Source organism: Electrophorus electricus, chromosome 11 (assembly GCF_041902795.1).
Source record: "Electrophorus electricus isolate QZ-2024a chromosome 11, ASM4190279v1, whole genome shotgun sequence".
Classification (NCBI taxonomy): Eukaryota; Metazoa; Chordata; class Actinopteri; order Gymnotiformes; family Gymnotidae; genus Electrophorus; species Electrophorus electricus.
Genome location: NC_137507.1, coordinates 14021588 through 14039169, shown reverse-complemented (window position 1 = coordinate 14039169; position 17582 = coordinate 14021588). Strand labels below are relative to the sequence as shown.

Below are 17582 nucleotides of genomic sequence, written 5' to 3'. Positions count from 1 at the left end.
TCAACAAATCGCACTGTAGTACGCAAGGAAATAGGATGTTTTGGACAGAGGTCCTTCATTATCTTTGCAAGCAAGGTGTGTATATATCTATATATTCATATACACATTGTTTGCAAAGAAACAGGATATTACAACACTAGTTATGCATGTGCACATGTACGGCTGCATGGGTGTAGGTTTGTGTGTCAGCAAGCCTTGCATCATTTGTTTCCTGCACCATCTCCCCGAAGCAGAAAACTGACACTGCATGAACGCAGGGAGCACATTTCTTTAGTTTGCTGTGGGTTTTTTTGGTTTCTCCCCCGATAGCACGCTAACTGCGTAGGCCCCATGCCCCTACCCACTAGTAGCAGAGTGCTGGCCCTAAGTGCCTGAGGAGCACTGCGGACCACATATGTTACACTTTACTGGGGGAGACAGCTGAGCTATGATCAGCGGTCACCTTCCGCATCATGATCAGTGCAGTCTGGGAGATGGGGCTGAACTGACCTTAGGTCATTAATTCTTTCTTCTGTATAAATATGGGCTCAGGAGAGCTGGCTTTGTCATGACAGGCACAGCAGTGACAAAACCTATGCAAGCCCCTGGACCCACACCTCTCACAGTGACATGTCTACTGTGGCCCATGGCACCTCTGCTGAGTGTTTACTGAATTTGCCTGGGTTCCAGTGATTGTATTTAAAGAGCCTAGTGTGATGTATCTTCCACATCTAGGATCATGGGCTTTTGAAACGGGGCTTTTCAGCCACGTGCCTCAATACATTTCATGGGCAAAATGTTTTGTGCAAGACTTTGCACTTCTGTATTTTTGGTGTGCAAATGAATGCCTTCAGAATAACTGTTTCCCGTTCTTAATAGAGGAAAATATTCCTGTTTCCTTCTCAGATCATCTGTTTAGGTCACATTGACTTCAAAGTGCTTTAAAGGAGGAGATGAAGCAGGATAAGTTTACATTTACCTCCTATCCCCCTGATATACCAAACATGCTCAATTATATATGAAGCAGAGAAGCTCTTTGTGACAAAAGAAAATGTATAATTATGTCTGCTGCTGGTGTCATTTTAAATTCTGGTACCTAGGTGATCTTAAATAGCATCTTTTCATGGCCTCATGGTAAGTGGCTTTTATGGTTTGTCTTTACACATAACATACACATATATAGATACACATATCACACACATATATCTGCTTTGAGGAAAGGAACTTAAGCATTGTGTGTGCGTGTCAAAAAATACATCAGTGCCGACAGGAAGAAACACAGTCCCAGCAAGTGTTTATAGGGAAGCTTTGCAGACTCTTTGGTGCCTTTTCTCTGCCATGGTCCGGGGGGACTAAGGCCCAGAGAATGGGAATCTAGCATCCATTCCAGACTCTGCTGTATCAGAGCCAGAAGAATGGAGCAGGTGCTGTGCTTCCACGCAGTCAGGGCTGCTGTGGGTTCTATTTGTAGTGCACCCTTCACATGCCATATACATGGAACATCTATACACCCACCTCCCCCCACACGGGGATCCTCTCTGCTCCATGTGTATTTGATTATGTACCCTTTGATGGTACACATGAGTACAAGAGGCGCTATGTGGCTATGGACCGACCGACCTGTGCACGGGTGTCACATGGGGCAGCTTTAAAGATGGGAACCATGAAGCAGTCCAGCAGTAATGGACAGTGATCTCAGAGGCCTGCCTCAAGACTCAGTTCAAAGATGCAGCAAAAGCACTGAAGGAAAATTTTAAGTGTCTGTCTTTAAGGTCTGGACTGTTACAAGGAGAAAAAGGAACTGATCAGAATTCAAAGGCGAGAGGCCAGCAGGGTTGTGGTGGAGGCTAAAGCTGCATAAATTAAGTTACATGCAGCTTGACCTTATGCACTTCTCAATTCTGAGTATACTGTTAACACACCTCACTCACACTTACCCTAGCTCATCCCTTACTCAACCAAATCTCACAGACAAATACAAGGATTATAAGTTACTCTATAAACACGAAAAACATACCATATTTTCTGTCTTTCACATGGGCACAGATGTTGATGTACAAGCAAGTTGTGTATGTTATGTGACCCAGACGCAGTGTGACAGGTGTGCGGCAGAAGTCTGTACAGATGTGGGGCAGGACACTCCGAGACACAAGGCCCCTCCAGCATCCGAGAAGACCTGCTTCCCTGATACCACCAATTGAAGATGCACAGTTACAGCCCAAATGTGCTGAGCCAGGCACTGTCTCAGTGGCTCAAGATTACCCAGAATAACAGAGAGAGAGAGAGAGAGAGAGAGAGAGAGAGAGGAGAGGGGCACTGTGGGGCATCTTTTGTGCTTCTGTAGATTTGTTTTACCCTATTAAAGTGCTGTGTTCCCTTTGGCCTCATGGCGAGACAACTCCGCTGAGCATACAAACGTATCAATTCACAGTGAACTGTGTGTTTCACTGCCAGAATCATTTAAATAGTGCCCACAGCTCTCTCGCTCGCTATCTCCCTCTCTCAATCGCTCTCCCTTTATTTCGCTCTGTCTCACTCTCTCCCAGTCTTTCTCTTTCGTGCTGTCTCTCTCTGTTCCAATCCTCCTCATCACATTACTTCTCTCATTCCATACTTTCTACAGACCTCAGACAGGAGTTGTGGAGAGCACACTGTATGAAAGGTTATTTGTCTGCATATTGCAGTGTTTAAAGTTTTCTGTCAGCTACTTCTCACTGTTCTATAGGAGGGACAGATTGAGACAGAAACAGCTGGATCTATCACGTGCGCACGCACACACACACACACACACACACAGACACACACACACACACACACACACACGCACACACACACACGCACACACACACACACGCACACACACACACACGCACACACACACACACACACACACGCACACACACACACGCACGCACACACACGCACACGCACACACACACGCACACACGCACACACGCACACACACACGCACACACACACACACGCACACGCACACGCACACACACACGCACACACACACACACACAAAGAGAGAGGCAGGCAAGGGTCTTGCTTTCCTGGTGTTTGTCCTCTTGTCAGATGTCCCTATAAAACACGACAGTCAGTTGATGCCCCAAAAGTTGTTGCTCACTTCTCCTTCCCAGCATCAATCACATCGTCATGCACACACAGACATAAAAGCCTTGTGGGTCATCAAATCAGCCCGCTGAGTATGGCAACACCTGTTTTAAATATTTGAGTAAACACAAATTAAACCACTTGGTACAAGAAAGTGAAGTCAATGTTTTAGCTTGCAAGTGAGAAGGGGCTAGTTGTGTGTGACAGTCTTCAGGCTAATTCTTGTTTGATTCTAAAGTCGCCATCTTCACACAACTTTTCCTCACAGTTAAGGCTAAATGGGGTTGCTAGGCAACTCAAAGCAGCAACCTACATTCAGCAATTCCCTCAGTGTGGGGCATATTATGTAAGAAAGTGATCACAAGTCCCTTGCATTGCCACTCCAGTACTTTAATGGCCTATGGGCCGAGAAAACCAGCATTGCATGGTAGACAGAACAGAAAACATTCAGCTGAGTGTGTGTGCATGTGTTGGTGTTTGGACGCTATTTTTGCATGAAGTGGGAACTGGCCAGAGAGGAATCAGAAATGTAATGGGCATGACATTTGGAAACAGGAGCCACTGCATTTCTGCAGGTGACCAGTGGACTGTCCAGTCTGAGAAACTCCCCACTCAGCATGGGTGCAGAACTAGACTCAAGGTTGGAGGCAGGCGTGAGTGCTTGCAGTTACTTAAATGTGAAGTTGAACACAGCAAACGAGACAATGGCAGCACGGTGGAAGAGAGGGCATACCAAACAGGAAACCAAAGGCCTGCTGGACAAACACGTTAACAGGCTGGATGTGCAGGAACTGTGAGGCTTAGCGAAGACAATGGGCAACACAGGAACCACATGCAGGCAGTGATTAATAGGAAAACAAGTCACAGGTGGTTAGAATGTCGCCGATATGCAATGCAGTACTACAGGGGGTATAGCACTGGGGCTGAGACAGGTGCTGAGGTGATCTTCATCATGATCATCGTTATACGTATATATGAATGTTCAAATATGCCTGATTTACAGCCCTTGTCCAATAACACTACCTGAGTTACATTAACATCCCCAGCATTCAACTGTATACTGCAAAATAACACCACTCTCACACAGACAAACAGTTGTTTATACAGCAGTGGCTGCAAACCCAAATGATCATTTCTCTTGCTGCCCTATGATGCTTGAATGTGAAGATGCAGAATATCTGCTATGAATAGGTCTCTGTTTGCAGTCTGGTTTGCTTATCAGTGCTGGTGTGTGCCTATCTGTGCTGAGACTCCTTTCCTCCCACTGCATTGCTCGGAGCACACATGGGGAGACAAACAACGCACTGCCTGTCCGTCCTTTGCATATAAAGTGTTTAAGGACGTCTCGGCAAGTGCTTTAAAAATAGATCCAGAGCAGTAGACTGCACGTCACAGTCAGCGTGGTGCATGATAAGCCTGTGGTAAGGTAGAGCACAGCAGAAAGGCAGCTTGCGCTGCTCTGGGTTGCGCGGGTCTACCCGGCCCCTCTGCCTGACCATGGCCCAACTCACTATGCCTTAGAGACACCAATCAAATGGAAAGATTTCAAAGGAACAATCTGATTTAACATGGTTTATAATTAAAAATGGCCTCCTGTCCTCAGACTTGCTAGGTAACATTACATGTGTGTGTGTGCGTGTGTGTATGTGTGTATGTGTGCGTGTGCGTGTGCTTCTTTGTGCTTGTTTGTGTGGTATATGTTTTTTTAGGACTGCATATGAGCTATATTTAGTCTTTGCTTCTGCCAAGCCCATAAGTAATAAACAATAAGTCAGCAGAGAGCTGGGGATTCATGGCTGCTCTGCGGGAGATCGGAAGCAGAGGCATCCCGCAGATCAATAATTGGTGGTGGTGGTGTTTTGTTTTGGGTTTTTTTTTGTCCTGCGTGCCATTTCCTGAGCCTCACTGTGCGATCCAGCCTGTCGCTGGAGACGTGCCTCGCCTCCAGGAAGGCAGGAGCAGAGAGACAGAGGAAGTGCATGAGATGATGGAGCGCCACAGGCGCTGGGATTCGCGCGGTGCTGAGTGGAACACCCACCGTGGACAGGCTCAGCAAAAGGACTGAAGCCTCCACAGGCAGCCACACCGAGCAGCACCATGTCTGAGCAGGCCAGTCAAGGCCAAGGGCTTCTGTTATTTGCGGTATACATTTTTATACATTTCATGACTTTTCCTGTGCGGTTTGTTGAGCTGTTCTAAGCTTAAGTAGGTTATTAGTCTGACTCACCTCAGGAACATTTTAAGAGACAAACATGAAATGACATCTCCTCTACATGCTCACTTGATGATTGGGAGTGTTACATCAACAACCCATTGGGCGGCCATGGACACACATTTACCGAGCTGCCCTGCCAGAATTTTCAAACCTCACTGATGGTTAAAGGGTTCATAGAAACTCAATGGTGGTGGGCAGTGGAGAAAATGGAATTTCTGTCTGTCATCCAAGCCCTACCATGTACTGATTCAATGCCCAGGAAAGAAAAAAAATAATAACAGGAGTGAGCGGAAACCTGGAATACAGACATGAGCAGACCATGCTGCCAAGAGCTGCTTCCTGCTGAGAAAGCAGCGAATTCCTTCACCAACAAGCAACGGCAATTCTCATACAAATCCCTCACCTTCAGATGGCCCCATTTTTTTACTTACTTTACCTTTTGTGGTAGGTGAGATGTTGAATCTAGCTTAATGCAATGTGATATAATATGTGTTCAAGATACAAAACAGGGAAAAACACATGGGCACAATAGCCCATTTATTTTCTTGCTCCTGAAAGCAGAAGAGTGAGGAGGCATGGGGCCACCTGACCCCACTGCTTCGGCACACATCTCCGGAAAGCTGTTTCTCTCTTCTAGAGCAAGACTGCAGACCCAAAGGTTAACAGAGAGAGAAGACTAATAACAGGATGGCTGTGAGCAGCCAGGGGCGTATACACTATATACGCTGATAAAACCCGAAACCCCAGAACGAAAACGCTGAACCAGCATTGCTGACATCTCAGGACTAACTTACAGTTTAGTAACAAAGAGCTTTGTGAACATATGTGTTGTGTGTTTTCTGCTGTTAATCAAAAATCTTTGGTGCATTATCAAAAACCTGGCCCAGACACTCAGACAATAGCTGATGCTTTGGTTTCTGCTCTGCTACATGTGAAGAAACCTAACTGCTCGGTCTAAATCTTGGTAGAACAGAATTTATTGCAGGAAGATATTATCTAGAACAATTCTGGCAAATGAAATTACTTCTAATGTGCAACTTTCACATGTCATCAAAGTAGGTTTCTTCTTCCTCACACACACTGTACAGAGAGTTTAATAAGCACTAGCAGCACATAAAATGAAACAAATGCTTTGACAGACACTTTAACACCTTGCTGTGGTTTCCGGCAGCACTTCCTTTTAGCAACGTATCCACTAGCCTCGCCCCCTGGGCCACCCTAACCCTCACCGCATCCCCAACCCTATCCCAGTACGCGCTCACATGTCAGATGAATATTCATGCCATGCATTCTTTCTCAACCTTATTCCTCTTTGTGCCATGTGCTCTCACACTGCCTAGGCCAGAGCGAGGGCCATCGCTGACAGACAGGTATGACTGGCACACAGAGCGCAACCACAAAAAAAATGGTGTTGTTCCATCTTCCCTGCCAAAATCATTACATTATCTGCACCGTACATTATCACATACTAGAGGCAAGGGTAAGCCTGCCTGGGATCTCTTCTGCTGTTGTTTAGATTCACCTGTTGAATAAAAGGCACATTATAAATGTGCTATGACCCAGTCAGAGATGTTCTCAGCTATAGAGCAGTATTCTTCCCCCTTGCATATCATCTTAAATCTTCCACAGTTCAGGTGCAGTAATTGGTCGGACAAAGTGAGGATAGTGTCTTTGTACTTCTGCACCAACATGCATGAAACCCATAAAGAAAACGAATTCAAAGATGAATATATTGGCTGTTTTAACTTGATCTGTCTGACCAAAAATGATCAAAGAAATCCTATCACATTTTCTAGGAATAATCATAGCCTGCTGCCTTTATAAATTATTTATCAATGTCAGTCATCACTATGTATTTCTACAGGAGGTGTGAAGGAGAGTATTATAAAAGAAGGGCTCCCCCTAGTGGCGTCTACTCCCCAGAGGCACAGCACTTAATTCATTCACTACTCGATTGCTTGGCTTTGTTATGCCATCTAACTGACGTTCCTGAAGATCGGGATTATATACAGTGTGACTGATTTTGAAAACTGCACTCATGCAAATTGAATTTCTATTTGCTCCAATTTATTTAATCTTGATTTATAGAACACAACCACCCTAAAACAGTATGATGGCAGCAGTCATACAACAAAACAAACATGCCTGAATTAGCTAATGGTGCTGCATTAGAATCTAAAGTACAGATACAATTAAAAACATCATAACAACAAAACAAAAGAAAGTTTTAAAAGTACCATTATGAGCATAGGGGAGATTGAGGCTTAAATTTTTTACATTGTTTGGGTTATGTAAATATACACTGATCAACTGACGCACCCTGAAGACTACAGTGTTGTATTAGAATAAAGAAGTGCATTGGTGACATTCCCTTCTCAATGTCTGACAGTACTTTTACAAACCACACAGCAAAACTGAATTCCATAAACAGCATCTTAAACCGTAAGGATTTCCTTCTGGTCAGGGACATTGCCCCAAAACTAAGCTCTTAAAATAGGGTTCAAACCAGGGTTGAGCCCAACAAAATATGCACTTGAGGGCAAAGTTCCTGTTATGATGAAGCCAATGATTAAATTTTGATCATTTGAACTATATTTGCTAAGTCATGCCATTGCATTGGAAAATGTATGCTTATAGAAGTCCAATAAAGGAAAGGCTCTAGGACAAACACCTTTATCTGCAATGTACAAGGAGTATTAGTGAATCAAAGCTATTATCTTTCTCTCTTACTTATTAATGTATAGCCTAGACATAACGTATCCAATAGATTTATTGGTACCCTTGGTAAAGATGAAAAAATGGTTAAATGTGTTTGAGAAACCTAACCTTTCAGTGAGGCCAAGTTATTAAAAGAGAATATTTAAGCCTGTTTAGGACATTCATGAATCTGTTGTTGTCTAAGACATGATCAGGAAAACACACATGGCCCTAAATATGAAAAAAGTTGATAAAATACTTGATAAACAACTTGTTGCGTATTACTCAATTCCTGAATATGAACCAACTTGCATTTTTAAGATGGATGCTTAAAGGTCAGTTATGAATGGCAATATGTCACTTTTTTTCCATAAGAATTTGTAGGGCTGTCAAGAAGTGACCCTTTTATTTTCCCTTCTGAATAATTACCTCCCTGTAAGATTTCTCTCAAATTGATCTCTCTTCTAATGGGAGATCAAAATAGTCATTTTTCTCCATAGTCTTCTGCTCCTCTTTATGAAAGGTGTAACTAAGTCTAGAAGGTACTGTAATATGGCATTAAGCATGTTTTGAATTTTTAAGTTCATTTTGCTCATATCACTTTTTATTTCATACAAATATTTTGAATGAGTCGTACATACATTCTTTGTACCATACTACATATATTACTTGTTCAAAAGTAATGGGCTCTACAAATAAAATCAAACTTAAAACAGGCCTATTTCCAGAGCCAATTCAACTTATTTCTGCATAACATACTGATGCACCACACATCTGTAGGGAGAAAAAAAAAACTGAACTGAAGCTCCTTTTCCATAGTATCAGGTCTCTGTGAATACATGTTATAGGCTTTGCCCACAACACTAGGCCTTAAGGTACTACAGTTGGGACAGACAGAACACAGAAACAATCCAGAGGACAGCAACACATCACAGAACAGTTTCAAATAATGATATGCATAAGTTAATAAGACAAGAAGTCAGAACTACAAAGGGACGTCGTTGTCAAGGTACAGGGGAGGGGTTGGGAGGACAGAGGGAACCAAAAACGTTCCTGCACCCAGTTTGCCTACCTGTGCACACTTTCATAATTGGGAATGTGGTCAGAATCAACCAATCACATTTAGCCTCCTGTTAAATACTAATTAGTATACCCCTACCATTAATGAAAATGAGTGATTAACTGAAAATAAAGTTCAGCTGTTCCTAGAACAGTTTTCTGACATCTTGCCAATGTCCAGATGGAAATATCAGCCCTGTCCGGATTAGTTTTACACCGCGACGTGGGTTACTAGAATTATTATGCATTTCTCGGTGAATTTAGTCCTATCCGAATCGTACACGTCTGTCATTCTTACGGACAATGCACTCCAGAGTCAGAATCTACTATAAAACGACCCGCAAAAATAACTCCAACTTACCTTAATCATGTCCAAATCATCATGTCAGAAAATATTTCGTCAAACTGTGTATAAATCCTGTCCTGAGTTTTCGCGCTTCGGAATGAAACTGCTCGAGCATTTAAGTGCATTAGTCGATCACCCACTTTACTAATTCAAACAAAGTGTGTAATATTTAGAATATAATAAATTAAAAATAAAACATTTAGCCCTTCACAGGTGTATTAGGAGCGTGAGAATACATATTTGAAAAACTGAGTTGCGGGGCGGAATCATGTTTTGTGTTTCTCTTCTGTCCGTCACTTTGAGACACTCCTCAGCGCTTCAGTACTCCTTCCCACCTCCGCTGTTTGACTAAGAAAACAGCGGAATGTGGTAAACTCGCTGCATCGCCAGATGCTTGCACTGTAGACACAAGGATTGGAAGGCAGAGCCAAAGAGAAGAAAAATAATTAAAGTGTTATGTTCACCTACTTAACCGCTAGAGGTGGCGTTTCTTGAATCTGAACTAATGCTCCTTTGAGTCGTATACTTGTTATAAAGCATGCAAATCTAATGTCCTGTCAGCTATTGCAAAGGCCTAATCACACTCGAGCTTTTTTCAAGGCCATGGAAGATCCAAGAGTAACTGATTTGCAGATCTGAGCTGCATTGTGTTAGAAGCATTGGAGAATGGATCTGTCATATAAGAAGGGGCCAGACTGAATGGGGGCCATGGAGGAAGGCTAGAACTGAGGTGCCCGCTTTTTCTGTTCCCTACTTATTTGGCGCCAGTCAGTCTAGCAGCTGCACTTTTAAAATCTGTAGACATCTCAGGGAGGACTGGTTTACACCAAAAAGAAGTGAGTTACAGTATCTAACAGGGATTATTTAAAAACATAAATAATGCTTTCATGAAAGTGATGAAAAGAGAGGAATGGTTTTATGTTGGCAGTTTCAGCTGAAAGGAACTACTTTTAACAACAGAATTTACTTGCTTCTCAAAACTTGTCAAAGTCTGAATCAAATATTTCCATTGTTGACTGAAACAATATTAATGGAAATGTGTAAATCGAGTGACTACTACTGTCTATAATTTACACTGAGATTTCATAACCCATGCTAACATATGTAAAAGTCTACAAATTAACAGTTTAGATTTTGCATACCATTATCATTTACACAAATGATACACACTTGTACAAATACACACAAAACAGCTTAATTCAAATATTGCACTGGAAATTATGCTTGAAGTAGCCACTATAAGATAGGCCAAGGTAAATTGTGAACATAAAACAATACACATGGTCAGCAACAACACTCAGCTTTTGGCATGCACCTTTCCCTACATTATTACACTACCACCTGTGTGAACTGTATACACAAGGCAAATTAAATCCATTAGGTCACGTCATTTACAGTAAGAGCCTACTGTTTGCATGCTGCAACAGAAATGTGTAGTTTGGTTAAGTCTGTGCCGACTCTGATTCCTCATCTTTGCTAACAGGAGTAGAACCTGATGTGATCTGTTGTTGTAGTCCATCCGCCTTTAGGGTTATTATGTACTATACGAGTTACTGTAACCAGCAGACTTGCTGCTCAGTGTATGTTTCAGATAAGCAGTTTGTGACCATTTTCAAACCATTTTACACCAACAACGATGCTGTGAACAATGTCCCATAGATCACTTTTATTCAAATGTTTTAACAGTTCTTGATTTAATATAATGCACGCTGCTTGCACTTGATTGCAGGCGTGTTTTATGTTTGTGTGTGTGTGTATATATATATATGAAGTATTGTGTACTGCAGAGCAATTTAACTAAGAAATCTAATAACTTGCAGTAGATCTATTACCAGATACTAGTGAACGTCTGCATGAGGACGTGCCAAAAGCGTTTGAAGTAAGTCTGGTTTCTCCATTCACGTTGGGTCAGACGCAACTATGTACGTCACTACGCCGTACAAGGCGATTGGTCAGACTGTGTCCCTATCTGTCCGATAGACCGCCCCTTTTCCCACGTCGCTCGTATAAAGGCTTCTCCCTGCGGGTTTTTGACGGGACCCTAGTTGTTAGAGGGAAAATGTATCGCTTTCGTTTGCAGGCTTTCATCGTAATCGCTTTTAATTCTTTACTATTCACTGTGGCATTGGAAGATATTAAATTTAAGAGACATTATAGTAAAAACTGGTCGTGTATTGGCTGATTTTAGGTTTATTTCTTCTATATTTTTACAAAAATGCCTAAGCCTAAGAAGAGGAACGGCAGGGGTAAGTTGTCGCTAAAGCTAACTAAATAGCTAGCTATGTCTGGAAATTACACTGGCCTATTGCCTGACTGGTGCCGGATCATGGACTTTGTAGTTCTTTGTACGTCGACATGCCATTTGATTCCTTACTTCCAGGGGATTGAGTAGAACTACAATGCCCATGTGAGCAAAAGCTGTTTGGGTAGAGGGCCAACATATTTTGGCTTTTCAACATTAAACAAAAGAAATTTCTTTAACTTGTTGACAGTTTGTGTTTTCTGATGATGGCTCGAACTGTCTAATGTTCATTTCATGGACTTGCTGTTTTCTGTAATTGTAGGTTGTCTGACTGCGTACTCAGCCAGTTAGCTAACGCTAGCTGTAGCGTTACATGGACAACGCTCGCTAGATGTCGAGCTAGCAAGTAATCTTTAGGCCGTCGTGCTTTTACTTGCACCCGGAGACCTGACGCGCACGCATGAATAACACGTTTTTGTCTTTTTTTTTTAACCTTTGCGGTTCTGTCTCTGTTTAACTCGCTAATGCATTCTAAATTCAGGGTAATTGACTAGCTAAGCTATTTCTAGCTGTTAAGAGCTACAACATGGCTAGCTAAACTAGCTAACGCTATTTACGTTCATTTAAGCGAAATAAGTGCGATTTACAGCTACGTAACTGTTTTTCAAATTTGTTAGCTAGTTATCCTTGCTAGCTAACGCTATATTTCTAGCGACAAATTGGCTATTTGATCATCTAAGACATCATTCACCCAACCAAATAGAATGATCTTTGTACCGTAGATGGAGGCAAAGTTCTGTTCGTTCAAGATAAGGTTCAGCGAGTTATGATTGCAAGCTTGGCTAACTTATTTGGCTACAGGAAGCTATTGATGAGTGACTCCAACCGGCGATTATTTAACACAGGCCGTGTGTCTGTCTAGGTGAGATTGGCATCAACCAGTGAGCCACGTAGCTATATCGTAGCGGTTGTGTTTGTGTTTTTAACATTGAACCGGCGGTTAGTCGGTGTACGTCTATCCTCGCCGTCGTGTGCGTGATCTTTCTGCCAAGTGTAAGCATCTTGTTTGTTGTCGGCTAACTGCGTCATCCTAGACGAGACGTGAGCGAAGCCCCCACCCCTTAACCACAACGGGTCTTTCCCGGGGATAGTGTCTGTGACCTTACTTCTGTTGGCGTTTTGCACATTGTTTGCATATTCTAAAAAATGGTAGCTGTCACGGGAAAGATGATGCCTGCCAGCCTCTAATATCGGCCTGATCATGTGTTCAAAGGGTATTGAAACGTCCCACTACTTCCCCACTAGTCAGTAAATCTGCAGTACTGTCTAGTTGTTGCGACAGGTGCCCATCTAACTTCACGTGCTCCGTCATCCAAAGCCATCCCTTCACTGAATGTGGACGGTGTGTAACTGGATGTGCTTTGCTGGTGTCGCAGGGGGACAGTATGGTGCTGTGCAGCCTTTCAGCGATGAGGATGCTTCCATCGAGACACTCAGCCACTGCAGCAGCTTCAGTGACTCCACCAGTGTGGCAGAGGAAGGTGTGTTTAGCATTTGCATGCTGCCCTCCTGGTGTTCACACCCACCGAACTGCCCGTCACCAGCAAATGAGCACAAGTGAATAATGTTGGAGACACAGATTTGGAAGGGAAAGTGGTGATCCTACCGTTTTGATATCAGCAGGCGGAGATGCTGAGAGAGTGGCTGAGGAGGAGTTCCACTGCAAACTGAAGGTTTACATCGATTGCACAGTTGACAAAAGGTTTGTGTCCAGTCCGTGTCCAAGTTCTGTCTTTTTTTTTTTCCCTTTTTTTTCCCTCTCTTCCCCGTGAAATGCCACTGCTTGACCTAAAATCTTTTCAAGTGGAATGTGTTTTGGTTCTGATGTGTCGATGAACGATATTTTCCTTCCAGTGCTAAAACTAGGCAAGGTGCACTTGATGGATTGAAGACTGCCATGGCAACAAAAATCCTGTATGAGTTTATTTTGGAGAGAAGGATGACCATCACAGACAGCATTGAGCGCTGCTTGAAAAAAGGTTCTTAAGAGTTTCAGAGAATTAAAGTGCCTGATGTAGCTAATGGCACTGCTATTATTTCTGCATTAATATGAGCAATTTCCCTGTCTTGCAAGCCATGTCTTGCGTGGCCAATAAAGGCAATTCTGAGTCATTTGGGGTCTTTGTTTTGATTTGCTCTTTCCCATCATGGCAGGTAAAGGGGAGGAGCAGCGTGCTGCGGCCTCCCTCGCATGTCTCCTGTGCATTCAGCTGGGCTCAGGGATCGAGAGCGAGGAGGTCTTCAAGACCCTCAAACCCATATTTAAAGCCATCCTCAGTGATGGAACAGCGAGCGTCCAAGCCAGACAGGCAGTGAGTATCTGCATTCCACTGGACTGGGTGCCAGACCACAGTAAACACCAAATGGACTTTCCAGTGCTCTTCCCAGAGAATTAATGTGCTGTCTCCTTTTCAGTGTGCAACAAGTCTGGGTCTCTGCACTCTGGTAGCAGAGGATGACATCTTGGTAAGTTCTGGAATGCCTCTGCAGTGTTCCAGGCATTTGGCTTTGGGGATTGAAGTACCAAATTAAATCTGAGTGGTTAAAGCTGTGTGCCAACTAGAATACGGCTTGTCCAAGCAAGCCTACCTTGCTCAGAGCTTTTGGTCTGGGAGTGAATTGACACCATTGAAGGCAGTTTGGCAGAAAGTGCAAACTTGTGTATTGTTGCTCAGCTAAAGCTGCAAAAGAAAGCTTTCATAAGCCTGTAGGCTGATGTTTGCCTCTCACCCAAGGATGTATATGCCACCATGGAGTGTTTTGAGAGCCTTTTCACCCGCTCGTACATGCGTGATGATGGCAGCAGACCATCTCTGAGCCCTGCGACCACTCAGCTGCACACCAATGCACTGCTGTCCTGGGCTCTGATGCTCACCATCTGCGACTCCAGCCACATCACGGCCATCATCCACAAGTATGATTCCCTCGGCTTGTGTGCACTAGATCCTCTAGGCAGCTCTTTTGAAGTGGTGAATTCAGCCTGCTGAACTATCTGGTGAAGCATGGCAGGTGCTTTGGGGGTGACCTGGCTCACTTGCATTCTGTTTCAGACACCTGGCCAAGCTGCCACGGCTTTTGGAGAGCGAGGATGTCAACATGCGCATCGCTGCTGGGGAGACCATTGCCCTGCTGTTTGAGCTTGCAAGGGATGTGGACCTGGTGAGTGCCCTGGTCTTCCCTTGCCCACAAGCTCTGTGCTACCTATGGCGTGTACTGTGCGCACCATGACTGTGCGGGCTGTTCCAGGACTTGGACGGTGAGGACTGGGAGGAGCTTTGTGCCAAGCTGAGCGCCCTGGCCACTGACTGCAACAAACACCGCACCAAGAACGACAAGAGGAAGCAGCGCTCTGTCTTTAGGGATGTGCTAAAGGCTGTGGAGGTGAGGAGCAGGCGTGGCTCTTGGGGTAACAGTTGCCTTGTGGATAATGCAGTTCTAATCCACCTCTCCTTTGCCTGCAAGCAGGGAGGAGACTTCCAGACAGAGACTATTCGCTTTGGCACTGAGCGCATGGCCATTGACAGCTGGCTGAGGAAGAGGACATATGACACCTTCAGAGAGTTTGTGGGTTCTGGGATGAACTACCATCTGCAGGTAGGGTGAACAGGTGCTTAATCATACCTGGTGTTCAGTGTGGGATTTGTGATGTGCTGTGCTGAAGAGAATCTGTTCAATATTCTGATCGTGTGCTAGGCCAATGAATTCATCCGTGATGTGTTTGGACTGGGACCACCGGTGCTGATCGATTCTGCCACACTTAAAGCCATGAAGACCTCCCGACTGGAGAGAGTAAGGCCATGCTGTCCTGCAACCTCTCCCATTTTGAATAATTTGCAATTTCAAGGTTTGTCCAGAGCAGTTGGTTGATAAATGTGCACTAATCTGGGGGCTTTTTTCCAGCACCTGTACAATGCTGCTGCATTCAAAGCTCGTACCAAGGCCAGGAACAAGTTCCGTGACAAAAGGGTGGATGTGGGAGAATTCTAGACTCCTGTTCTAGTTCAATTATTCCGTCTTTGTTTGGCTCCATTGAGTTTGCTTTTTTCCTCTCCCCTGCTGTCCATGAGCGTATATAGTGCAGTTTATTCCTAGCAAGTGCATTTTCAAATATGTATTTATATAGGTCTTTGTGTAGTTGTGGTTTATTTTTGGCCTTTTGGGGTAACTATTCTGTAACACGAGTTGTACTATGTATTAGATGTTTTCTCCCCTGTGGTATAGCAAGTGATGCAAGAAAAATAAAGCTGAAACTCAGTAATTGGGTTTGTGGTGGAAATTGCTTGTTCACTTAGTTTTCCATAGGAGATGGTGCAGTTAAGCAGAGAACTTGTGGTGCAACATTTCTCTGCCTGCCAATTCTGGAGTCAGTTCCTGGTTCTGTGAAACTAGATTTGTCTCAAATAACACCATTTAATCAGCTACTGGAGCTCCTCCTCCCCATGCTAAGAGAATGCTCTAAGAACAGATGAGCATGTTGTTCCTACAGGTGTCCTGTGTAATGGGTGCTTGTAATTGACATGCAATATCAAATGTGAACAATGCTTCAAATAAAGGTTCACAGGTAGGTAAATGTGCACATGGCATGACCTTCAGCAAAGGTGAGTGCATGGGGGATCCAGTGGCCACCACCTTACCTATGCAATATGGAGAAATGACATGCATTAATGGTGTCAGGTCTGGCTAGTACAATTTGGGGAAATCTGGGCCCAGAGACAGCCTGGTTTCAAAGTTTGGAACCATTAGGTACATGAAGAGTAGAGGAAATTTGTGACTGCGAACAGAATGCAGCATCTGCCTCTAAACTTGGTGGAAATTTGCCTGCCACTAGCACGAAGGAAGTGCTTGCCTGGAGACGGGAGCAACCGGGGCACATGAAGCTCTCTTACACTGTGGTAAGAACTGATGAAGCAGTTATTTAATACTATTTGGAATAACAAACGGGTGCATTGCATGACACTTTTTCATAGTGAATTGCTTTGTTATATAACATTGTGCATAATGTAGAGATGCATAATTTATTTTTTTGAATACTACCCTTAAATGGCTAAGGAAAAATGCTTGATGTACAACAGCTTGAAAAGTTCAACAAATGTAAGGTATTTGTTAGACTTCTCATTGGTCCTTGCCAGAGTCTGATCCCATTCATACTAAATTTAGTGTATTGTTAAAACTAGACATTATTTCTTGAGGCTGGGATCCATTTGAAATACCTGGCACTATGCACTTTTTCAATATGGTTCTAGTTCTTATTGTTTATTTTTCCAGTGAGTCAGACACAGCCTCCCATCAGCAAAACAGGGTAACACATGGCTAATAAATGCCCCCAGACAGCCTGTCAGGGGGAAGTATCCCAACCCTGCACACACCCTACCAGTGCATAAACAATGCAGAAGCTTCACCCATGGCTGTTTGCTGCAAAATGCATGAGGCTGCTCAGCCTGCAGCTAAAGATCCATCATAGTCTGGTCTAGAATGTTTTACTGTGAACCAGTTGGTCACAAAGCTGCTTCATTTTTGTCTGATCTTTGAGATGGCTGGACTGCAGAGGATTTTCCCTGGATCTGGCCTCCCTGCTGAACAGTCTGCCCAGGATGAAGGGACACAACCATTGAAAAGTGGTCCCCCACCCCATGAGGCATATGCTATTGATTTATAAAGGGTGTCGTGAAAAGTAAAAGAAATTTCTTGAAAGATACAAAATTAATTGGTTTCAGTAAAAATTGTCCTAAGCTGATCTGCTGGAAATGCTGTTTAAAACCATTCAAACAATAGTTCAAATGTGCAGTAGTAAATCCGACACAGCTGGCAACATCTCCCTTTGCGTCCATGCATTTGGCAGAATGAGGCCTGTCTGGGTGCAAGCCTTT

General features: G+C 43.6%; 1 protein-coding gene across 2 annotated transcripts; it reads left to right on the top strand.

Moving 5' to 3' along the window:
• Positions 1-11438: 11438 nt before the first annotated feature.
• Positions 11439-15973, top strand: ifrd1 (interferon-related developmental regulator 1). Of its 2 annotated transcripts, none has more exons than XM_027019776.3 (12): positions 11439-11659; positions 13092-13196; positions 13339-13417; positions 13570-13694; positions 13870-14027; positions 14131-14181; positions 14451-14629; positions 14766-14874; positions 14962-15096; positions 15181-15309; positions 15409-15504; positions 15616-15973. In XM_027019776.3, exons 1-12 carry the CDS (start codon positions 11629-11631, stop codon positions 15700-15702), a joined length of 1284 nt encoding a protein of 427 aa, XP_026875577.3. In that variant the 5' UTR covers positions 11439-11628; the 3' UTR covers positions 15703-15973. The 2 variants fall into 2 exon arrangements, with proteins under 2 accessions (XP_026875577.3, XP_026875575.3); XM_027019774.3 differs by having other exon boundaries at positions 13336-13417.
• The last annotated feature ends 1609 nt before the right edge of the window (positions 15974-17582 follow it).